General features: G+C 37.4%; 1 protein-coding gene across 1 annotated transcript in view; it reads right to left on the reverse strand.

Moving 5' to 3' along the window:
- The window catches only part of Adamtsl3 (ADAMTS like 3), a 320152-nt gene that overhangs the window by 124469 nt on the left and 176340 nt on the right, over positions 1-19343 (reverse strand). Inside the window, exons 10-14 of the mRNA XM_005320199.5 lie at positions 14002-14113; positions 8144-8282; positions 6796-6846; positions 5922-6126; positions 1378-1525 (exon numbers count right to left, since the gene is read on the reverse strand). Coding sequence (XP_005320256.1) covers positions 1378-1525; positions 5922-6126; positions 6796-6846; positions 8144-8282; positions 14002-14113 — 655 coding nt within the window. The remainder of the gene's footprint in view (positions 1-1377; positions 1526-5921; positions 6127-6795; positions 6847-8143; positions 8283-14001; positions 14114-19343) is intronic.

A 19343-nucleotide genomic window follows, 5' to 3' on the forward strand; every position in this document is an offset into this window, starting at 1 on the left:
ACATTACAAAATGCAACCCAAATGATCCCCATGATACATTTGAACGTGTTCTCAAAGTTAAACATAAAAATGCCTTTCATAAATCAATACCATTTTCTATTCTTTGCACATTAAAGCTCTTAACTTCAACAATATCAGCTTGCTTTCTTTTGCCACAAATTCTTTTGTCCACTGAACAAAGAAATTAATAGAGAAAAACAAATAGCATGGAGGTTAAAAAATGGGAGTATGAGAGAGTGTGTGCTATGGTTTACTCAGACTTTAATTGTTGCTAAGGGAGATGATTAGTAATTACATCTGGCACAAAGGAGCAAACTGGTGCCTCCTTCTGTCCTTTGAAGCCTCCTTAGATGTGAGGAAAGAAACAAATCTAGTTGTGAAATAAGAGAGAAAATAATTTTGGGCTGCTGCTCTAGGGAAATTACAGATAATAAGAAAGTGTCTATGAAAGTACCATGGAATACAAAAGAAAGGAGAAAGGGCTTTACTGACAGTTATATAACGTGTACACCTGTCATGGCAAATGATGAGACAGACTCAGTCAAGTATGTGTTGATTGAATGGTAATTGTGAGATTATTTGAATAGATAATGAACCCAAAAATAAAGAGGGAGAATTTTAACATCCTTCTAAAATACTAAAGAGGAATCCTCTTTATAAACAGGTGGGAACAACTTTTATCCCTTTCAAGAAGGAAGCTATTTGTCATAAGGATTGATAGTGCCTTCCTAACATACATGAAAGTAATCGTATACAGAAAGGAGAACATGTTTGATCGATGAAGCCAAGACTTGTTAACCTTCTCTGATAGGAACTATTGGAGAAATTCTAAATGCACTCATAGTCCTCGATTGGGATCCAAAAATCTTCATTTCAAGCACTATGACACATAATGACCATGCCAGTGTTCCTCCTGCAAGAAACTTAATGCTTCAGTGGAGGAGTGTATACAAAGTACTGTGAGAACAAAGGAGAAAAAATCTTGAGGAGCAAAACAGTTGCCTCCACCGCCTCCTCCTCTGCCACTTCTTCCTTTTTCTGCTCTTCTTCCTCTTTTTCCTTCCTCCCTTTCTTTTCTCCTCCTCATTTTCTTGAAGGCAGGAACTGTATCATATTATTTGATGTGCATCAAAGAAGTATATAGCACAAGTGTGCACACATAGGAACCACTCTCTATGTACCAAATCCACAGGGGCTCAGTTTTGCCTCCTCAATAAATCACATGTGCTCAATTTCTTAATCAAGGTGGACAACTCCACTGCACACTGTCATTAAAACGCTTTCTATTAGAAAATAAGCGGAAATAGAAAAGCTGTGATATTGGAATGAGATCTGGAAAACATCATTTGATTTAAATTAAAAACAACAAAAATTTACCTTTTGGTTTATGACACGGGATGGGAATAACACATTCCTCTTTGATGTGCAATTTCAGTTGTGGATTGCAGCCCCCAACGTGCTGTCCACGATGGTTGATACAGAGAACCACCCGGTAACGTAACCCTCGGCCACAAGTCACTGTGCACTTCAAAAGAGGTAATGAGGAGACGGTGAGTTTCTTTTTCATGAAAAGGTCTACAAAGGCATTATTTTATCATATGCAAAAGAAAACCATTGATCTACATAAATATTAAACATAAAAGATGTCCAAATAAGTAATATATAATGAAGGGGGCAGAGGCTGTTTTTCTGAGATTCCTGTGTTTCCAGGCTCCTCCTATACAAGCCTGCTTCCAATTCTCAATTCACAAACTATTTAAGATGAGATCATAGCACAAGAAAAATAAATGTTCTGAAATCTTATTTTGCTTTGTATCAAATATCAAAGAAACTCAATTCAGGTTTTCTTAGGTTTGATTAAATTTAATATGATATTATCCAAAACAAGTTGAGTGAATCTGGAAGAAACACTTCTAAACTATAAATACAAAAATTACATTTCAATCAACCATGCTAGAGTGTTAAACTTTCCATTCTGCGTACAGAAATTGATGTTGCAAAGCCATGGTCACATGAAGAGACCATCAAAGAGTATTCAGTTAAACAATATAGGCAAAAATACTACAGATGTGTCAATTAGATAAAACATGTTAATGTTTTTCTGAGTTTTTTGTGAAATTTGTAATTATTAGCCTTTTTCTTTGAATTGTTTATGATTTAAAAGTTACTATTCCCTATAAATGGAATGTTTTTGTGTCCTTTGGAAAATCTAGGACTTTTTTTCTCCCTCATACTGGGGATTAAACCCAGGGTTGCTCTAACACTGAGCTATATAATCATTATTATTATTATTATTATTATTATTTTGACATAGGTGCTGGCTAAGTTGCCCAGGCTGACATAAAACTTGCATTCCTCCTGCCTCAGCCTCCTGAATTGCTGGGATTATAGGCGTGTGCCACTGTGCCCAGCTTCTACAATATTATTTTTTAATTTATCTATATATATATTGGTGTTATGGTTTAGCTCCATAATGTCCCCCAAAGTCTCATATGTTGAAAATGTGGTCCCCAGTGTGGCAATATTTATAGGTGAGACTTCTAGAAGTAACAGGAACATGAGGGTTCTGACCTCATCAGTGGATTAGTCCATTGAGGGATTTGCAGCTGACTCTTAGGAGATACAACCTAGTTGAAGGAAGTGGATTCTTGAGGGCATGCCCTTGGGGACTATCTCTTGCTCCAAGCCCCTTCTTCTCTTTCTGCTTCCCAGGCACCATGATGTGAGTAGCTCTCCTCCCCACACCCTTCCACCATGATGTTCCGTTGCCCAAACAATGGAGCCAACTAACTATGGGCTGAAACTTCTGAAATAAATAAATCTTTCCTCCTTCTAGTTATTCATGTCAGGTTTGATTATAGCAATGGATAACTAACATAGTTGGTGAGTACAAATATGTACGTGTTTAACAGACTTTCATGTTTTGAGATCATGTTAGGTTCACAGAAATATGAGCAGATAGTATAGCATTGTTCTATGCCCCCATATCCCTTTTTTTCCCTTTATCATTAACTGACTTCTGTAGTATAGTTGCTACAACTATGGAATCAATATAGTAGTGCCCCTTTGTATGGGTTTCACTTTCTACACTGTCCCCTCTTCAGCAGCCTCTCTGAGAAGCTGGACTCCTACCAAGGAGGCCACTAGAGTCCATGGTATTTCCAGAGCTTCTCTTTGTAGCTGAATATATCCCAATGCGAGCAAATCCTTATCACTGAGAATATAATTCTGAAAAAAAACTGAAAGGCATTAGGAATCAAGGATAGTGAATGAGATGAGCTGGTTAACAAACTGTTTTTACATTAAAAATGATGAAAAAGTGGTGATATTTATGGGAAGGCATACAAGCTCTTAAGTCAACAGAATGCATGTTTTCTAGCTACCTATGCAGGTAGGAGAAGCACAATTGACTGAAAAAGTGCAAATCTCTAGGGACAGAGTAACAAGTCCTTTTGCAACTGTGGCAGTATTCTTTGCATTCAACAATATGGAAAGAGAATTCAAGCAAATTGTGAGCTGACAAATCATTAAGAATGATTTTTTGATGATAGACTACCACATGGATTTGGGCATATAACTCAGGAATTAAAAGAATTAAATGAATTTGCTGAAATAAATTCCTTTAAGTCCAGTCTATTTAGGTGATCAAGTCTTCCAAGGGTGTGTGTGTAACACAAAAGGAAAAAAAAAGCCAACAATAAACATTAACAAGAAAATTACTGTTCAACCCATGTGTCATTCTGGTAATGGATACATGTACCATTTTTAAAGACTCACTCATCTTGAAGAAAGACTGATTTCAAATGAAATTTTACTTTTTATGTGTAATCACATTTTACCAAATTTGAAATAAACTCATGTTGGTTTGATTGGATATTATATTTAATAATAACCGAATCTAGGGGAACATTCTTAACATTAAGAGCCTTGTGGACGCAGGAAACGAAAATAAATGAAATTACTCTATTTACTTTCTTGGAGAGAGTACCATAGAGTTATCAATAAGAAACTTTAAGGCAAAAAAATGCATTAGATTAGGTTAAAATTCTATAATGTGATTTAAAGGGGAGAAATATGTGAATATTTGAATTGTTAAAAAGTTTGTTCATGTTATTTAAATGAAAGATGGCACAGAGAGAAATCATCATGACATTTAGGTTCCACTGGACACATTTTTAAACATGTTATAACACTCTTACTTTAAAATGTCAGCATTCACAGCATGTTGTAAATGATATTCTTTGCAATTACTCAGACTTATAATAAAAAAATTTAGATGTCAACCTAAATATACAAAAATGGATATGCAATTTTCTAAACTTCTTTTGGAGGTTATGTGAATAAAAATGAGTCAGTAACCTCTACCCTAATAAGTATGGGTGAAGTTCTACAGGGGGACATTTAGTTGGAATATCAGAAGAAGATTGAAGTGGTCCTTCACCCAGCCAACTCATGTGTCCACAAGTCCCAGTATAAGTGCTACCTCCTTTCTGAGCCTTTTCTGACACCTTCTGGAGGAGCAAATCTCTTTACCTTGTACCCCTGAAGTACTGCATGCAGAAGGCCATCTCCTGACTGCTGTTACACTGTATCACAACTATTTGCCTGCTTGCCTATCTGTGCAACTGAGCTTTAAACTTTTGGGAAGTAGGAGCAAGTTTCACTTATCTCCAGCATGGTAGTTGACATTCTAAATAGATGAGCAAATATACTAATGCATGTATATTACAGAGATCCCACAAAAGAACTAGAGAAACTTGAGTCAATTATGTCTGATTCTCTAGGAAATTGGAACATTAAGACTAAAATACTGAACACCACTCCTGCATTTTTCATCTTTGACTAATCCTCTTGCACTTTATTTGTTCTGAAGGCCTACTCTTTCAACTCACTAGAAAGTAGAAATGCACTAATCTTGCTGGGTACAGGGGCACATGCCTGTAATCCCAGTGGCTGGAGAGGCTGAGACAGGGAGCATCGCAAGTTCAAAGCCAGCGCCAGCAACTTAGTGAGGCCCTTAGCAACTTTGAGAGACCCTGTCTCAAAATTTTGATTCAGTGGTTTAGTGACCCCGGGTTCAATCCCTGGTTCAAAAAAATTTTATTAACTATGCTAATCTGACTTGAGATACCAGTGTCAGGCTATTTCACCTCAATTACTTAAAATACATTATTTTCTTCAAAACATATCATAAAGCTTAATATGATTGGATCAAGGACACATTTTTAAATGTCATGTCAGCATTTTCACCTTCAATGTTCCAATTCATAGTAACATGGGTTCTCCAATCTTGATGAATTATGGGCTTGTCAACTTCTAGTCACTTCACGTGATTCCTCCCTTTTTTCAGCCATCTCTGCCTGGCCACCTGCCATAGTCCTCTTTGGGCTCTTGCTTGTTCAGATTTTACATATTTTCAAGGCTAAGCACTAAGGGCAGCAAAAACCTTGTGACTAACTCTATTTCGACCCCTGTTCCTTCCAGCTCTACCACAGTCCCTAATAATAAAAATTCTTACCCACAGTGATGATTTAGTCTCTCTTATATTGTCCTCTGTCTTCCAGAGTTCTTTAGGAACAGGGACCATATTCACATACAGCTTCTGTTACCCATGTGGGCCAATACATTGTTGGGCACACAGCAAAAATTCCTTAAAACCTAAGTTGTTTTTCTTCTTGTTTTTTAACCAGGGATTGAACCCAGGGGCACTTAACCACTGAGCAACATCCTCAGTTGATTTTTTACTTTGAGACAGGGTCTCACTTAGTTGCCCAGAGCCTCACTAAGTTCCTGAGTCGGGCTTTGAACTTACGATTCTCCTGACTCAGTCTCCTGAGCTGCTGGGATTACAGGTGTGCAACACTGCACCTGTTAAAACCTGAGATTTAATTAAATAAAAGTATCATGCTCTCAAATCTCACCTGAGACCACTCCATAGCGATCCACTTAGGGCAATCAAATAGGTTGCAGGTCTGCATAACCTTGGGCTTGGGTGCATACATGCACTTCCATTCTTCCACTTGCAGTATCTCTGCATGCATGGACTCCTCCACACACACAAAGCTCCGTCTCTGGATCCCTCCTCCACAGGACACAGAACATGCAGTCCAAGGATTATGTTCCCAGCTCAAAAGCAAACAAATAAAAATACATTATTTTTTGTTGTTTGTTCATTTCAAGTTTGCAAAAGTGGGTGCAAAAAGTATGGCCTCAAGGTGTCAGTTTGATCAGCTAAAAAAACCATGAGACCTGGAGTCAAGATGTTAATCATAACTACCACACAGTCTGTAGACACAAGAAACTTATCTCCTCTGTACTTATAGGTTTCTGCCAAATGAGAATAATACACTTGCCCTATTTACTTTCAGGGGGCCATTGTGAGAATTTGATTAAATTTTAAATGATCCTTTTAAATTCTCAACTATAAACCAACGGACCATATTATTAGAGATTCACAGAAACTCAAAGTCAGAAAGAATCACGCTAGTCATCTAAGTGTCGAAGGGGATTCAAATTTCTGACCAATTGCAATGCTTGAGCTCCTTCTCTGATACCAGTCATCCAAGACATGCTTGATTCCGCCAGTAATGAGAAACATCACCTTTTCAGGCAGCCTATTCCATCTAATTCTTACAAAGATCCTTCTTATTACTGAGGTGAAATCTGTTTTCCCTTAGCTCTGAAAAGATCTAATTTCTGTCCCTGGTACACTGCAGGCTACTGCTACAGAGGCTACAAATACTTGAAAATTACTTAGAGTAAATTACAAAAAGGAAAAGGAAGCATAGAACTCACCGAGGGAGAGGTTGAAAGTGGTCATAGGGCATAATCTCTTTAAAGCCATCACTACAAATAAACCATTGAGAGAATATCATTTCTCAAATCAACACATTTATTAAGTAATACAGAATTTGATATTGCAAGAGACAGGACTCTTTCAAATTGAAAACTAGAAATGCCAAATGTTATGAAACCATTCACAAAACTTTGACCACCATATCTCTTTCTCTCTCTCTCTCTCTCTCTCTCTCTGAGAATTGGACCCATGGACATTCTACCACTGAGCTACACATCCCTGGTTTATTCATTCATTTATTTATTTTGAGGCAGGTTTCTCTGCTTTGCCCAAACTGGCCTTGAATTTATAATCCTTTTGTCTCAGCTTCCCAATTCACTGGGATTTTAGTCATGTGCCACAGTGCCTAGAAGTCACCATATCTTTAATTTTCAGGAATGACTCTAACACAAACTATCCCCAGTTGTATATGAAAACATAAAAAAATTGAACTAGTGATATATTAATCAAAGGGTGAAATTATCTTGGATAAATCTAGTCCTTCTCATGGTCATTATAATAAGATATATTAATGATAAAACATGAAGTAATGTTAGTAGAATCTTCAAAACAGTTTTATTTAACAGAGCTTGTCCTTTGAAAGATCTCTATCAAGAAGTATGTTCAATCAGGATTACAGGGAATGGGCAGGCAGCGATAGGAAATGAAATCCACTGAGAAGGCTTCCTTTTCCACTTGTACACTTTTGCCTTAGCCAGCTGGCATATATCTGGGGGATTCTGGGACTTGATACTGCACTGTTATTTTAAGATACTGTAGTGCAGCCAGGAAACTTCCCCAGGCAATCCAAGTCAGCAGGTACTAAATTATGCAACAGGACAGTTAATGCACAGCTTTGCTGCTTTGGCATTAAAACTTTTTGCTCCTTTGCACAATGCATTATTTATACTGAATCTCATGTGAGCCCTTCAAAAGTCAAAATGTGGTAATGGGTGACCCAGTTTCATGGCTAACTTGCGAGTGAAAGATATTTTATGACTGACCTATGGACTAGGCATTGCACTTGAATAAAGATATCTTTAATATTGGATACGCAGGAGATGCTCAAGAAGGTTCATTATAAAGAGCTTAATGGACACATAATCCCACAGTGAGAGAGCCTGCCTGAATGACTAGGTTGACAAATGTGTCCTAATTCCCACTGACCATGTTTACAAACATAAATGCAGCCATTGTATGTTCAAAGTCAGGAAATGGAAAAATTTTGTCCTTCAAGAACTAATCAGTCCTAGTGACAGTTGATTCATTTATTTTAAAAGCAAAAAGGGTGTGGGCAGTTTTACAAACCTTGACGGACAAGGATCCATGCTGCATTCCTTCAATTTTGGTTTGGGTTTTACATTTTCAGGGTAGTAATGGCAATAGTGGTCAGGAACCACTCTCTTCAAGCGGATATCCACACACTCAGCAGAGTTGAGCTGATAACCTAAAGATATAGAAGAGGAAAGGCTAGAAACTATGTCTGTGTCATGATGGCTGGCAAAGTTACCACTTGCCACACACTTCTTCCTCTTTAAGACTGGGTGGTTTTCAACTCTGGCTACATAAAGAACCACATGGGGACTTTGGCTGTACACCAGAGCTCAGGTCCCTTCGTGATCCAATTCAGTCAGAAGCACTGAAGCTGGGCAACAGGGAGTCAGTACTCTTTAAAAAAAATTATCAGGTTTCTCTAAGATGACTAAAATGTGTGTCCAAAACTGAGAACAACTACTAGAGTGGTTCTCTAAGTAAGAAGTAAAGATGGTCTCCTTTTAAGAAGTGTTTAGCCCTCAGGTGCAGTTTCTTCCTTCCTCCTCCTCCTCTACCTCCTCCTCAAGGCCCTGGGCACAGGCCCTCTCTTTTGTTTCCTTGTATTTTCCTTTCTTCCTCTATTGCACTTCCATTCTGATATCCCCCCTCCCCTGATATGCTGATATCTTCTCCCCCTCCCCTGATATCCTGGTTTAGTTTTTACGTGTCTTTAAATATATACAACTGTCTTCAATAATGTTGTTTTGTGAGAATCTGTTTTTAACTTAATTGATAATGTGTTTTAAATCTTGTTCCATTTTCTACTTTTTTTTTCACTCAACATGTTTTTGAGAACTACCTTTCTTCTAGTTTGTTGCTGTGTTGAATATTTCTTTAATTGATATTCCACTGTTTGCATCTACCATATTTCACTCATCTTCTGCCCTGAGATAGTCAGGGCACCTCCACTGTCAATAACCTTCCAACTGGAGAAGAGAGCACTGGTTAACACAGGAAGGAATGAACTTTATCTCTCTATACCCTCCCCCAACCCTGCCTCACAAGTTTTCAAAGGGGAAGGAATGAACACTAATTCCTAATTCTATTAAATCCAATTTTTCTTTGAGGAAAGTTAACATTCCACGTACAGGAGTGCTGAAAATTTAAAAAACAACTCACAGAAAGACCCTTTCCTTTCAGGAAAGAGCCAACTCCAGGTCTCCTGTCACTACATAAATACAAAGGAAAGTTAAATATTTTTCATTTTTTAAGTGATTTTTTTCAAACTAGAATGAGCCCTTAAAAAAAAAAATTAAAAAACAGGGGCTGGGGTTGTGGCTCAAGTGGTAGCCCGCTCGCCTGGCATGCGCCGGGCGCTGGGTTCAATCCTCAGCACCACATAAAAATAAAATAAAGATGTTGTGTCCACCAAAAACTAAAAAATGAATATTAAAAAATTCTCTCTCTCTCTCTCTCAGAAATAAAAAATAAAGAAACCCCTATAGCTAAGCTAATGTTAAGCTCTCAGTTTCTATGCATTAGTTTGATGTTCTAAAAATACATTTAAAGTCCTGATTGTCAAGAGGAATCTGATTTTATAAACCACTAGACAGCTTTCTACAAGACATGGCTTGGACATAAGCTGAGTAAAGAGGACAGACTGGTATGCATTATGAAAAAACAAGGTCGAAACCACAAGAATGAAAATCCAAATGGAGTCAATAAAATGTTCCCCGGGTGCCAGTATTTGCCATAAAATCCACAATATCAGACGGCATTGGCAATCCTGGTACTTGCAAGAGAATGATCTCAGGTGTCCTCTTTAGATAATCACAAACAAGACCAAGGAAGTTCATCCAAGTACCTGTGGTACTGCAGAGACCAATGAACTAATTTTCTTGATGATCCCAAAATCTCCGAAATGCCATTCACACAAATCATGTAGATTCAATTACTAATATAATTAAATTTGGTAATGCTTTCCTTGTGGGTTTTATGTGCAAGTTTTTACTTCCCCCAAAACAAGTACAGAATGAGATTACAGCTCCTTGAGTCAGAGAAAATCTTTCTCCTAAATGGAAACATACTTCTAAAGAGAGACGGGGGACAGACAGGTGTTTCCAATTTGGGGAAGAGAATTAGTTTTCCTCTTTAATTTTATTGCCATTTAAAGATAACTAAAAGCAAGGAAATAAGGTAGATTGTCTTGGTACTGTAAATAAATGCAATAAAATTCTTCCAGGGCAGAAAATAGCAGGCATTGCCCAACATGGCAGCCTAAATCTCTGTTCTTTCGCCTGCCACTATATTTGAAGAGGACCTAGCTGGTGGGTGCTCCCTTGCCCATCTACAGTTCCAGCAGGACTCCCTTTCTGTGGACACCAAAGTGTGAGAAACACCTGTTCTCCTGCCAAGACTTTAATCAACTTAACTAAGCTGGATCCTATTATAAAATATCTTATGGGTCTAAATGGGAATGTCTCTCTGAATAATGTGTGTAAGGGATAAAAAATAAGAAATGGATGTTGTTTATCTGCAAAGTAAGAGTAGAGAAAGCTCCCACCATCTCTGCTCTCATTTTGGGGTTTCTTTCTTCCCAGAAACTGTGCTGTGCCTGTGTCTAAGGCAATGGAATTCAGCTTCTGAGAGTAATGTACTATTTGGTGTCTATAGTCTGTCCCACTCACTGTAGGCTAGGCTCTCCACCATGACTGTTGAGTTGTGTGCATACACATCACTCAACAACAGCATGATCTGAGAATGCTGGGGTGGGGACATCCAAGGATCAGCACATTTTACACACTTTAGACAACATTTTAGGTTGATATTCTGACATAACAAATATTTTCTGAACACTTACTAAGTGCCAGGCCCTGACCTATGTTCCTTGGCATGCATCATCTCATTTTGTCTTGCAAAGTGCTATAAGGGACACAGTCTTATTTACAGGTGAGAAATTGAGGCTCAAAGATGTCTCAGAGCTAATCAGTGGTGAGGCCTAAAAACTAACCCACATCCTTAACTTTACAGACCATGTTGCCTCTTCATATGAACTCTTGTGTGCAAATTTTTTTTTAAATATTTATTTTTTAGTTTTAGGTGGAACAATATCTTTATTTTATTTTTATGTGGTGCTGAGGATCAAACCCAGTGCCTCACATGTGCTAGGCGAGCACTCCACCACTTGAGCCACAACCCCAGCCCATGTGCAAATTTAAAAATATATATATATTTTTAGTTGTAAGTGGACAAAATACCTTTATTTTATTTAATTTTATATGGTGCTGAGGATCAAACCCAGTGCCTCATACATGTGAGGCACGCATTCTACCACTAAGCTACAACCCCAACCCCTCACACGAAAATTTTGAAGAACTGGATTGGCCCCCAAATTTCTGGCCCCTGTGTAGAGAGACTCATTGGGTTTTCCCAGTTTAAAGTATCAATTCCAAACAGTGTTCTCCCTCAATCAACTTTGAGAGAGATCAAATGTTTCTAAGAATTTCCCCTAGAGCTTACGGGAGAGTCACTGACTCAAAAGATCTAAAGGAACTTTGCTTCATAAAAATGCTTAGCATGTTCAACAAAATTCAAAAGAAATTGAAAATAAACTGAGAGACTGTTTGGGCTGGAAGGAATTTGAAGATTATCTACTCCACTGCTATGTTTTCATTGTGTTGATTTTTGTGATTGAGGTCTATGGTAAGAGATAATCATTGTCTACTTCAGGTAGTAAAATCAAATTATTTTTGTAAATATGTTTACATTAAAAAATTTATTTGAAGAAAATTCCTTGAATGAATAGTAATTCAGGGGGAAAACAGGTATGTCAAACATAGTCATGTTAATTTGGCTACAGCTGCTTTCCAGAGACACTGCTTTATAGAGGTGGTTCTCAAAATGCAGAGTAACCATAATCCCCGGTGGGGGCGGGGCTGGTAATAGTAGGCTGGACCCATCCTCAGCATTTCTGACTGGGTGTGACCCAAGAGTTTGTATGTCTAATAAGTTCCTGGGAGATGCTGATGCTGCTAGTCCAGGGACCTGACCCAAGAATGACTCCTGTAGAATCATGATCAAGTGGTCAATTACCCCTTGTCTGACCCAAGGAAGAACTATCTGCTAACTGAGGAGACTCACTTTCTACTTGCGTTCTAGGCCCCCCATTTAGTCCACAGAAGGCACCTCATTTAATACCTAGGGACCCAAGCTCCTGCTGAAGTCTGCACTGCCCAGTGCTCCCAAAAAAGTGGCTACCTCCTCATTTCAGGGGAACCTAACTCCCAGATGAGAGAGCTGACTTGCATACTCATGGGAACCTGACATTGATGGAGGAGCCTCCTCAATATACCTGTAGTTCAAAGGAGAGAGGCCAGACTTGAGTTCTGACTTGTGAGTGACTTTTTGAGCGAGTTGAAAACTTGGAGGGAAAAAGTGATTTGGAGCTGAGCTTAGACAAAGAAGCAGGATTTATTCTAGCTCTTCTAATAGGACCATGCCTGAACTGTGTACCCTGACGTGGTGTTAGGTATAATAGATGCTCAGGGGGCACAGTCATTACAGCATGACTCTGGCATCAGACAGAGCTGGACTCAGATCCCTGATGACCTGTTCACTAGCAGAACATTCTTGGGTGATTTCTTGACCCTTTCTATGTTTCAGTTTGCTCATACATAACACAGGCATAAAACAGACCTTCCTTAAAGTGTTCTACAGAACAAACATAATGATGATGTACATGGCACATAGTTTGACACATCATCCAGTGCTCTGTCTGGAACTCTTAGGGGAAACATCACCAAGTCCCCTGCTTGGCATTCATTTAGAACCATTTTCTCTTTGGTATAAAAGCTCAGACCAGAAAAAGAGTATTTATGATGGCTCTGGCTCTTTCCTTCTTTGCTTCGGGGAGTCATTGCTTTACCATGGTAAGGAGACTGTTATCTACAGAAAAGCCACTTCTTCTGTGCATGTATGTGGAGCCCTCAATTATAAATGCACCCAAATCACCTTCAACTCTAAAAACTAAGTGGACAATAAGCAGAATTTTCCCTTATCTCTCAGGAAAGACTCTTTCTCTTTTTACAAAGTTTATACTATCACAAGAAGAAATAAAATAGAAAACTAATGTTAGAACCAACATGTCAATTAGCTTGTTGTGGCTGGGCCAGTCACTCCATCTCTGTATTTCTCAGTTTTTCCATAGAAACTTAAAAAAATAATACATGCTATTTGGGTTTGTACATGTTATTGCCACTATGTTAATGCAGAAGGTAAAATTATTAGATTTGGGGAGCTATAGCCTAATCAATAAATTCATCCATTTGATGGATTAATCATTTGAAAAGATGACTATATGGCAACTATAGGCTGGTGAGGTGTGGCTGGAGAAAGTGGATCTCTGGGGATGTGACCTTGGGGATTATATCTTGTTCCCCTGGGGTCTTCCTTCTCTCTCTCTTTTCCTGTCTTCCACAGTTGTTTTCCTCCAACATACCTTCTGCCATGATGGTCTGCCTCACCTTGGGCCCAGACCCAAGCAGTTGGCCAACTATGGACTAAATCTCTGAAACTGTGAGCTCAAAATAAACTTTCCTTCCTCTGAGTTGTTTTTGCCAGGTATTTTGATCACAGTGATTTCAAGATCATTAAAACCTGTGTTTTACCGTCACTGAAGAAGAGAGCCCATGTAACATGTCCCCAGCTTTTGTCTAAAAGTAAAAGGCATTTTCCAGATTCACCTTACTCAGAAGCTAATGCATATTCATTAACAGTATGGTATTTAGGCTACTGAATAAAGTGCTGTGTGATTAGCCGTCTTTCATGATCACACAGATTTTAAAGTAAAAAATGCACATGTGTAATTTCCAACTTTGAGCTGTAAATATTCACGAACAAAGTCTGTGCCTCACCTCCTCCACATGTCACTGTGCAGGGAAAGAAGTCGGTTTGTCTCCATTGATGGCTGATGGGCTGGTAAAAGAAGAACTGGACCACACTGTCTTTGGCCACAGTGTACCTGGTCTGGACAGAGAGAACTGTGATACACATTTGCATACAGTGAGCTGGTGTTGTCCATGCCTTTCAGACCCCACAAGTGTCACAACACACTTTGATACATGAGGAGTGCAAGGATTTTAAGATATAATAGCATTTCAGTTAGACTTGTCATAAATGGAGGCCAAGGAAATTCTCAACAAATCCCTTTGGAGTCATTTTTCCAGATCATTCCATTCCTGAAAGTGGATTCACAAAAAATATATGTGGCCTTGCTTCTTTAATTTAAATTTTTCCTTTTTATGTTTTAGAACATTTGATTTTAATTCCCAAGATGACAGAGATCGAGACTTACTGTGGGTTTGCTCACAACAAAGCACATGACTAGGATTCTTTTTGTGGTTGTTGTTCTTATTAATTATCCATGACAGTAGAATGGTTTTGACATATTAAACATATAAGGAGTATAACTTCCCATTCTCCTGGTTGTGTATAATGTGGAATTACATTGGTTGTGTATTCATATATACATATAGAAAAGTAACATCCCATTCATTCTACTATCTTACATGACTAGGATTCTTACATTTTACATAGTGACATCTTTAAGCAGTTTCTTCTGAAAAATCCTTCTACAAGCACAACTGCAGAAACTCTGCTCACTGTAGTAGTGTCTGGTTAAAGGGAAGGGGCCAGGACAAGAGCAGGCAGTTGTACACAAAAGTGAATTTACTCTCAGATGTTTTTCTCAAGCAGCACATTGTCTCCTTACTTTTTTCTTCTCTTCCCCACTGATTGAACAAATGCACAAACTGAGGGGAACTTCCAGGGTGGAGCATAAAGAGAAAAAAAGAAGGAAAACAAATCAAGCTCATAGGAGAGAGGTCCAGAAAAGTCCACACATACAGGGAGTTCAAGATCACACACTTGAATATTGCAGAGAAGAGATTCTATGTGTTGTCACCACAGGAAAATAAAGAGTATGTGAGGTAATATATATGCTAATTAGCTCTAATCATTCCACAATGTACACATCTTTCAAAACACGTGGTACACCATTAACTACATACAACTTTTATCAACTAGGAAACATTTCAGAATATCAACATATTAGAAAAATCTGAAAATGAAATTGGTTAGAAAAACCAAGAAATTAAATTTTAACGGGAAAATATAGCAATAAATATAATTTAGGGCTGAGACTGTAAAATAATTTAGGGCTGGGCACTCAGTGATAAAGCTCCTGCCTTGCATGTCTGGGGCACTGGGTTCAATCCTCAGCACCAGATAAAAATAAATAAACAAACATATTGTGTCCATCCACAACTAAAAAAAATTTTAAAAAGAATAATTTAAAAAGAATGTTCCATGACATGAGAAAATATTCATACTATAATTAGTGTAAAAATTAATTTAGAAAAAAGAAAAATTTTAAAGAAAAATTTAAGAAGATTATAAAAACACTAAAGTATCTCTTTTTTAAAAAAAAGATGGAGATAATAAAATAACAAAGAGGCAATATTTTGTTATAAAATTGCTAAGACTTTCCTAGACCTTAAAAGAAGATAATGCTCTTTATTTTCAGAATTCTTATTGCGTTCTAAACATACATTTAGAAAATAAAAGAAGGATAAAGAAAAAAACCTTAAAATTATCAAAAAGAAGAAAAATGATTACCTAAAAAGGAAGTATTAGATTTCTCACAAGCAATACTGGAGGCAAGATAAGAAAATCATATTTTCAAAGTGATGAGGGACAAGAGTTTTGGATTTAGCATTCTATAATCAAATTATTAATCAATAGTCAATTATCCATCTATAATCAAAATTTCAATAATAAGTGCAATAAAGATGTTTTCAGACATAAAATGACTCTGAAACTTTAACATTCAGAGACACTAGAAATAGAAAGAAATACTACAAGGGATGTAATGAATAAGAACTAAGACAAATACAGAAGAAATTTGTTAGATACAAGAAGCAACAGTGTGAAATAAAACAGTAAAGCTTCTAGGTAAATATAAATAAAGTTTGACTGAAAAAATAAATTTGATATATTAATTGTAAAATAGCATAAAAGTTCCAGACTTGATATGTGTATGGAAGAAGAGAAGGTCAGGGTTGCAGTAATAGGATGGCTACAGCAGACGGTTACAGAGACAGAAACACACGAAGGTGTTTTGCTGCTGACTGTTGCAGAATGGCTTGTTTCTGATGAATTCTCCTGTAGAGAATAAGTAAAAATACTGCATAGAATATTTTCAAATGATTTTAAGGCATCAGGGAACTACCATGCTAGTGAAGATATGCAGGGTTAAGATCCCAGACATGAAAAAAAGCCCAGAAACGTGAGCACATTTGGCACTAGGTTTGGCACCACCTTTCAACTTGAGGCATTTTCCAGTTTGCAAGTGGTGACTGAGAGGCTGAGAAACTGTGCAGACCTGTCATCAGATTAATGGAGCTGGGGAGGCAAAAACTGGAGCCCATGACCTGCCAAGGTGAGGGGAATAAGTAAATACCCCAGGCTCACAGCTGGGATCCAAGAAGGCTCTGTTGTAGGAATAAAAGCAAACTGGATAGCCTCAGAAATTTAGCAAGACCCTGTCTCAAAATAAAAATTAAAAAGGGATGGAGATGTAGCTAAGTGGTAAAGTACCCCTGGGTTTAATGCCCAGTACAAAAAAAAAAAAAAGAAACTGAATATAGACCAACTTTGAAAGGGAATGAAGCCCAGGTTCAAATTATTTCAATTCCTTGTTAGATGAAGGCGATTGGCTCCTAACCTAGCTGTCTTCTAGAAGCAAAAATAGTCCAGACACAAACTGTATCTATAATCTTTCATCTAAAATATGCAACACAGACTTTAAAAATAACAAGGCATACGAAAATAAAGTTTAAAACTGAGAAAAGAATATGGAGAAAAGAATTTAAAATTACAGGAAATCTAGATATTGGCAGTAAATAACAGAAACTTAAAACTTAAGTATGGCACTATTACCCCCTCCCCACCTAAGCCTTGGCTTCACATCTTTGTTTCTTTGCTGGAGAACCCTAGCAACATCTCATGCTACTCCCATGGTCATAAAACATCAGTGTTGGAACATAGCTTTTGCCTTGGGCTCTGTTTGAGAGAATCTGAACTAAGATGCTCTGATTAAAATATTCAATAAATTACATAGGATGGATCATTTCACAGAAACAGAATAAAAAGTACAATAATCTAAATAAATATCTCAAAGGATGGATTTAATAGATTAGACCAGAGTTTGTCAAATAGTTTCTTAAAGAGACAGACAGTAATCATTTTAGGTCTTCAGGTTATATGGTGGCTTCTGTTACAACTTATCAGCTCTGCTGATGTACTGCAAAAGTAGCCATAGACAACAAGTAAACAAATGGGGGTGGCTGTCTTCTAATAAAACTTTATTTACAAATCAAGTAGATAGCTTGCTACTCATATTCCACTGACCCTTGGATTAGACACACAGGAGAGGATAATTGTAAGATAACATATATGAAGAAAGCAGAAATAATACATAAAGATGAAAATATAATCACAGTCCTAGAAACAGAAGAAAAAGCTTGGGACAGAAGCTAATCTTCCAAAACTGATGGCATATATTTAGCCATGGATTTATGTGACACATGGACCTCAAACTGAAGAAACCCACTAATTACACCATAGTCAAATTGATGAAAACAAAACAAAAACAGAAACCACTTAAACTCAGACAAAGGAAAAAGACACATTACCTTCTAAGGAACAAAAATTAGACTGACAGCTGACTTCTCAACAGAATAAATGAAAGCCAGAAGACAATGAAGAGATATCTTCAAAGCACTGAAAGAAAATAGTTTCATAATGATAAAAGGTTCAAATCACTAGGAAGATGAAATGATTCTAAAGTTGAATGTACCTAAAAATCTAGCCTCAAAATAATAATGCAAAAGTTGCATGAATTAAAATAAAATTAGGTAAAATGTACATGGTGGTGTTGTTATTATAAAATAAAGATATTTTATCTTACAGATAAAAATCTGTAAGCCTACAATTTTATTTTATTTTTTAACTTTATTTATTTTTATGTGGTGCTGAGGATAGAACCCAGGGCCTCACGTGCTAGGCAAGTGCTCTACCATTGAACCACAACCCCAGCCAAAGCCTAAAATTTTAAATAGAACAATTAATAAACATGGCCTAACTGATATATGTAGAACTCTCTCTCTCTCTCTCTCTCTATATATATATATATATATCAGGATACAAATAGCATTAAACATAATATTAAAGATGATGTATAATATTACATATTGACATACAGCACCACAATAAAATTAAGAACTTTGGTATGGAGAAACTGATAGTCCTAAATGGATAAAAAAAAAAGTAAAGACAAAATGAATTAGGAATTCCACTCCAGAAGCTAAAGCTACATCATTAAAATAATCCATGTAAAGGGAAATAAAAATACAAATTTGTATAAACAATATTTTTAATTCTAAAAAAATAATCAACATAACTAAAATAAAATACTTAGACCTGAGAGACAGTTTTTGTATGGTTTGAACAAAACAAAAATTAGACAAGGAACAAATAAATAAGTTTAAGAATGAAAGAGCACAGTTCTAGTAACAGTAGAAATGTTATCTGACGATAAGGGAATATTATCATTATATTTTTAAAAATTGTGTAAGATGAAATAAGTTGGACACTTCTTTAGAAAACTGTAAATTTGAGTGGCCCGCCAGCATGGTAGACACATCACCCCAATTGGAGGAGGAGCACAGCCGCCACCTGCGCCTACACGGTAGGCAGACCTGCAACCTGGAGAATAGGCCCAGTGGCCCGCCATTGTGATAGACAGATCACCCCATTGGAGGAGGGGCCCAGCCGTTGCCCGCAAGGTAGGCAGACCTGCAACCTGGAGAACAGACCCAGTGGCCCGTCGGCATGGTAGACAGATCACCCCAATTGGAGGAGGAGCATAGCTGCCGCCCGCGCCTACAAGGGAGACTTTGCAACTATACAAGAGCAATATAAATATATAGGGGGAAAATTCAATAATACAACAGTTTCACCAAGCAGAAAGAAACGCGAGCAGTATGAAAAGACAAGGAAAGAAAGGACCACAAGCAATGCAGGTCAACTCACCTTTAGAAGAAGTAATATCTGCAGCAGATGAAATGTCAGATAAAGAATTGAGGATATACATGCTTCAGATGATCTGGAGTCTCAAGGAAGGCATTAGACAGCA

Source organism: Ictidomys tridecemlineatus, chromosome 5 (assembly GCF_052094955.1).
Source record: "Ictidomys tridecemlineatus isolate mIctTri1 chromosome 5, mIctTri1.hap1, whole genome shotgun sequence".
Lineage (NCBI taxonomy): Eukaryota > Metazoa > Chordata > Mammalia > Rodentia > Sciuridae > Ictidomys > Ictidomys tridecemlineatus.